General features: G+C 38.4%; 1 protein-coding gene across 1 annotated transcript; it reads left to right on the forward strand.

The window, feature by feature from the left end:
* Positions 1 to 565: 565 nt before the first annotated feature.
* On the forward strand, positions 566 to 2,916 carry Smp_205940 (unnamed protein product; the record flags this gene model as incomplete). Its single annotated transcript, XM_018793598.1, has 2 exons — positions 566 to 682; positions 2,500 to 2,916. 2 exons carry the CDS (start codon positions 566 to 568, stop codon positions 2,914 to 2,916), a joined length of 534 nt encoding a protein of 177 aa, XP_018644793.1.
* Between the last annotated feature and the right edge of the window lie 3,608 nt (positions 2,917 to 6,524).

Consider the following 6,524-nt stretch of genomic DNA (forward strand, 5'->3'; position numbering starts at 1 on the left):
AGTTAAGACTGATGGTCGAATCTTAAATTTTTTAAATTTTAGTTAGCTCAAAATCCTCATATTTCCCGGTTAGTTTCATTGTCTTTTGATTTCACTTCATTTGAGGGATAGTATCAATTACACAGTCTCGTGAACAATTATCAGATACAGACGCAAATTATCATCATTCATGGTATATCAGTCGGAGTCCTATTTGTCACTTTACTAACTGACATGTGCCCATGAAGAGATAAAAAAGGGATGAAAAACATCAAATAATAAAGCTTCCAGATTTGGAGGATGATAGCGAATGGATGCATCCACGTCATCGCAACTAGTCTTGTTAATCTGTATATATCTTACAGCAAGAGGATACCATCCATATACTGATCGTGAAAAAGTCTTGGGATGGTAGACTTAAACCATTAATACTCATCTCATATTTGTTTCCAAAATTTTTTTTTTTTTCAATATTTCTGACAATTATTTTTTCTAGCCGGATGGTGCTGAGAGGATATACCACAACTGTTCAGGAGAAAAATATTCTCACGATATTCATTCACCACAGCTTTATGTAAAAAGCAGAATGCTTCCAGACACTTGGGTCCCATCACTGTTATCCAGACGTTCATGTTTCTTTTCATGTATTCTGCTGACATATCTTGCAATGTTGCAAGATATTCGAGCTTCTTATTTACATTGGGTAAGTATACTATTTTTCAAGCTTCCCAATTGCAGTCCATATTTGTATGGGTTGTTTTCAAATAGTTCTTCAGAGAAGCTTGAGAAATAGTACGCCCATTAACAGATGGAACTAGTTTTGTTTTCAAAGGTAAAATCACTCACTTGTTCAATGCTAATTGACATTTTAATCAATTATTATAAAGTCGGATAATCATATGGTCAAAATAAAGTAATAAGATGTCTGGAACACTCACTACACTCATATGTTCCTTTCACAGAAGCAAAATCTTTTTCACCAGTTTTTTTTCTTTGAATATACTATTAAGTGTCTATTCATCTATTTATCATCAACTCAAAATATTCGATTCCTATATGAGGAATGAAATAAAGTACACAGTATAGTACTTTTCGAATTCTATGTGGCCTATACAAGTTATAATTATGCCGAAAACCCTATAAATATTATTTAAAGCCACTTAAATCATTTGGAGAATATGTTTATCTTAGAACTGACTTATCACACTTATTCAAGTAGATAAATTAATATTCTCAAGTTGGATTCATAAGCCAGTCTATGTTAGACCAACACTGAAAACCTAGAGGCACTAGACGGCCGTTTTGCCCTAGTACGAGACCCGTCAGCAGTTCTCATCATCGATCCCACGCGCGGAACTCCAGCCCATCACCTTCGGTTTCGCGTGCGAACACTTAACCTCTAGGCCACTGATCAGGCATCGAACGGTGCTAATGTTCAACTTCAATCGATCCATGATCTTGCGCAACCCTTCATCCATTGTCTGAGGTGGATAACTGCCTCACACCCGACACGGATTGTATTCCACTGGTCACGGTTTCTCACTAGAACTCCAAGAAATCTATCTTGAAGCTAGTCACTAGTGAGTACATGGTGATCTGGCTTAGATTAACCCGTGAATTTGACTTTTAAAGTACTACAATCTCCACAAATATCCATTCTCATAAAATTAATATTCGTTATGAAAAGTACTTTTCATAATGATAGTACTTTTTTAAAGTGGTAAATGTATGTGAGTATTGATCTTGAACTAATATTTTTTCCTATCCAGTTTGTTTAGTTTCGCCTCATTTGTCATCCGTGGTTCAGTTTTGCGGTTTAATGAAGTGACAAATCAGTTTGTTATTGTATTAATGGAAGTAAATGAACAAATGAGTTAAGAGGCTTAACTAATCGTTTTTAACAAGCCCATTGTTATGATATTTTGTTTACTTATCTATTTTTAATTCTGGTGATTATTTAGCAGATTGATCCTCTCTAGGTATTCTTAGCAAAGTATTTGTCGACGTCATACGGAAATAATTGTGTCAAATATAGTGTCTAGTCAGAACAGTTGAAGTACGTGTTCAATCCATCTTTCTTTCTGTCAGTTAATTTCTTTCTATTGTAATCCTACTACTGACTAACAAAGAGTAGTATAGGTATCAGTGTCAAGGTTGAACTTCATAGTATCAATAAATTGGGTTAATAATAAATATATTTTTGTTTTATCCCAATGAGTAGAAAGTTTTATTTCTGAAATCTCATGACTTAATGTAAGCCACTTCCTCGGAGTAAATAAATAACCGAATTAAATTCGGTTTATTATTAAAGAGTAGTATGTTTAGCTAATTAATAATAATTCCCGAGACTAACGACCATTAACAACTTTTGTTGTTAGGATAGTCGAAATTTATTTGATGACCATAATCTCCGTTCTTTTTCAGTGTATATGCATATTTTATATTTTTTACTTTAGATACGCTCTTCTCTCTCTACACTCTTTTGTTTACTGTTTGTGTTCGTTTTTTGTTCGCATTTAGACACTGGTATCACGTAATACTAGTAAAATGGAATGTTTAATTAATTCATCAGATTTAAGGTATCCTATTTATCAAAATGATCTTGTGGGTGATTATGATAGTGATTTAAATGGGAATAATTCTTCCATATCCTCATCACATGATAGTTCAGATGATGACGAAACTGCAGCCATATTAACTAGTCCAGATAGTTTAGATTCGAATTCATCTCCTGAAGATTTATTAGTTCATCGACTTTCTGGTCAATGTCACACTTCATTTGATCTTACGGAATGGGAAGAATATATAGCACCTCATGTACAAACTGTTATCAGTGATATGAATTCAAATTTTAACAGAATAATTGAAAAAACGCAACGTCGTGTGTTTGCGCATTTGGAAGAGGTTGTATTTGATGTGAGTAATACTACAGCATGATGTAAAATAACAAATTTTTTTCGTCGTAACTAAGCATTATATGCATATGTCTTTTTTCAAGTTTTTCACTCGGTTTTTTAAATTTAATTATATTCCAATTGTTTGACTAGTTGTATTATAAATCATGCTTATTGATTTTTTTGTTGTGGAGTTCTAACAACCTGAATACATAGACCAAACCATCAAGAAGATCTCTAGGAGAAATATGTATACGACACAGAATGCATTAGTTAAATTTAAACGTTGATTATCTTGATGATGTGATCCAGTCCATCAAATAAGAGTCGAATTTGTTAAATAGATATATACCCTTTACTTTGTCTTTTAGTGAATGTGTAATCATCAGCCAGTAAAGACCCTAGTGCATTGTTCCTTAAGTTTAGTTTTAAAGTTTACTGAGGAAGTAAGGTTGAAAATATTAAACTCAAGTGTAGTTTACCGAGTAAAGAAGTTAATTTGATGGAATACGTACAATGACCGACATGGCTATTATTATCCGATTACTTTACAATGTCAGTCAGTCAGTCGACAACGTAGGACCAGGCACATATATGCATCGGTCCAAGTTGCCATACCTCGTTAGCACAACAAGATGAACACCGGATTCATAGAAATAGTTAATTTAGTGGTGGTGGTAGTATATAAAGAAAGGTTGTATATAAGGATATAGTATAGGAAGGAAAGAAGTTACGAAGCAATTTTAATCTCATAGTTTAAGGGAAAATAAAGAGTGTATACACCTACGCCATTGTGATCGATTCTGAGCCATGTCACACAGAGTCTCCAACCATTGGTTACGATAGTCACGCGGACCCCAACTAGGTAGTCTGCATCTACCAACATGGCTCAGACTAGAAGTTAGTGACTTCAAGCACTGATGCCATGTTTTGGTGTGGCCGCCCCTAACTCTTTTCCAACCATCCCCTACACTAGTCAACATTGCGAGTCGTGGTAATTGGTGTTCAGGCATACGTAGCACGTGGCCCAACCATCTCAGTCGATGAAGATTCACAACTTCATCAACTGATTTACCATCATTCCCTGATGCACTGTGTCTAACCTCACTATTACTTACCCGGTTATCCCAGCAGATGCGAGCAATATTTCTAAGGCATCTGTGGTCAAATACTAGTAACCTACGAGTATCTTCTACTCTTAATGACCATGTTTCGCAGTCATAAAGTAGAACAGAGCGAACTGCTGTGCAGTATACTCGTCCCTTAATTGATAGACGGATATCTCGTCTTCGCCATAGGTGACGTAAGTTGGCAAAAGCCAAACGAGCTTTCTGAATCCGTGCTGAGATTTCGTCAGACACCAACCCATTAGGGCTGATCAGACTTCCAAGATAAGTGAAGTTGTCCACGCGTTCGACTACTTCACTTCCTATCCTTAGTTCAGGTGTTGACGCAGGCCAGTCCTGGAGTAACGATTTACATTTGGATGGGGAGAAACGCATCCCAAACATCCTGGCGTTATTACTCACTTCTAACAGAAGACTCTGCATTTTGCCAGCGTCTTCACCAAACAGGACTATGTCATCTGCGTATTCTAAGTCGATAGGTGAACCTCCTGGTAGAAGATCAATTCCTGAAAATTCAGTCGACGAGAGTGTTATTTCCAGCAACAGGTCTATAATGAAGTTAAACAAAAATGGGGATAGTGGACAGCCTTGAGGGACACCACTTGAGGTTGTAAAATCATATGACATTTCGCCATAAGCTCTCACTCGACTGGTAGTGTTCGAGTAAAGAGCCTTCACAAGGTTTATGTACTTCTCAAGTACACCTTTTAATGACAGACACTGCCACAGAACCTCTCGGTCTACAGAGTCAAATGCTGCTTTCAAGTCAAGAAAAACTATCATTGTCGGACGCTGATAAGCATGTCTGTGCTCTAAAACTTGACGAATGGTGAATATGTGGTCGATACAGCCACGACCAGGTCTGAAGCCAGTCTGATTTTCTCGTGTTTGCAGTTCACGAGTCTTAGTTAGGCGCCCGATAATTATTGAGGCTAGTATTTTAGATGCTATGTTAGTCAGACTAATCACTCTATGGTTATCACAGGATGATTTTGGCCCCTTCTTATATATTGGGACAATCAGAGATTGTGACCAGTCAGATGGGATTACGTCCGTCTCCCAGATTTTAGCCAGAATATTAGTCAACCTAATCGTTAAAATTGGACCACCATATTTAAAGACCTCTGGAGCCAATCCATCTGGACCAGCTGCTCTTCCTCGTTTCAGATTACTTATAGCCTTTTGAACTTCAAGTAGGGTCGGGGGGCCTACTTCAATGTTCCATTCAGGTTTTCTGGGAATAGTGGGTAGTTGTGCAGTAGCTGAAGGCCAGCTAAACTGTTCCTTAAAGTGTTCCGCCCATCGTTCTAAACGTTTGGGTTGAGAGCAGATAGGGATTCCTTCTTTTTCTTAGATTGTCTCACTTACACTTGACTTCTTAATTCCGGTTTCTTTTATTAGTCTGAATAGTTGCCTGGTGTTGCCTACAGCCGCTGCCTTTTCCATCTCTTTTGCTTTCGTTGCCCACCACTGCTCACGATCGTTCCTTAGACTTTTAGTTAACCTAGATCTAATTTGTTTACGCTCTTCGTCATGTTCAGAGCCTGATGGGATGAGTTTACGCGAATCCATCAGTGAAATAGACTTAGAGGAAATCCACTGGTTTTTTGGAGCCCTATGGTCTAAATGACTAATAGATGTTACTGCTGTTTCCACAGCTGTTCGTGTGTCTTTCCAAGCAGCATCTGGGTCAGTCTCGTTTACAGAACTCCCTAGATGTGAACTCAGTTGTTTCTGGAATTCGCATTTGGCTTTCTCGTCCTCCAGTTCAATCCTAATGGGTCTTCTTAGTGTACTTTTCCTGCGTCCATTGAGGCGCAGACAAACGCGCGCTCGTATTAAAGCGTGATCAGAGTCTAAACAAGTATTCCAATACGAGCGACAATCTTCTATTGAGCCTCTCCAACGATGACTGATGACAATATGGTCTATTTGAGTCCATCGTTGGTTTGGTGCAGGTGGTCGCCATGTTAGACGATGTCTCTCCTTATGCTTAAAATTAGTGCTTGCTAAAAATAAACGATTGTCTTAGCATAGTTGCAACAGACGATCACCATTATCTGTTCTCTGAGCCGGAATACTAAAATACCCACCTAAATGTCTTTCTGTTTGATTTAAGCTGCCTACCCGGGCATTAAAGTCACCCGCTACGACTACAATGTCTGAGCGCTTAGCTTTCTGAAGAAGCTCAGAGAGTTTTCTGTAAAAGTCATCTTTCACTTCATCATGGCTGCAGTCAGTGGGAGCGTAGGCAGAAACGACGAAAAGGCAACGACGTGTGTCCTTTTCCTTCCGAGTTCTTACGGAGCCATTTAGCCGGACAGCACACAGGCGACTGTTAACGGGGATCCATTCTAGTAGTGCCTGTTCTACCCTTGTACTTAGTGCTATGCCTACACCTGCAAGTCCACGAGAACTAGCCAACGGGTCGCCAGATACATGGAGGGTGTATTTTGTTGGCTGTCCATTTTGGCGAGGTGAGGTCAAGTGAATGACCACACTAGGAAATCTCCACAAAACCCCC

This window comes from Schistosoma mansoni (assembly GCF_000237925.1).
Source record: "Schistosoma mansoni, WGS project CABG00000000 data, supercontig 0942, strain Puerto Rico, whole genome shotgun sequence".
NCBI classification, from domain to species: Eukaryota; Metazoa; Platyhelminthes; class Trematoda; order Strigeidida; family Schistosomatidae; genus Schistosoma; species Schistosoma mansoni.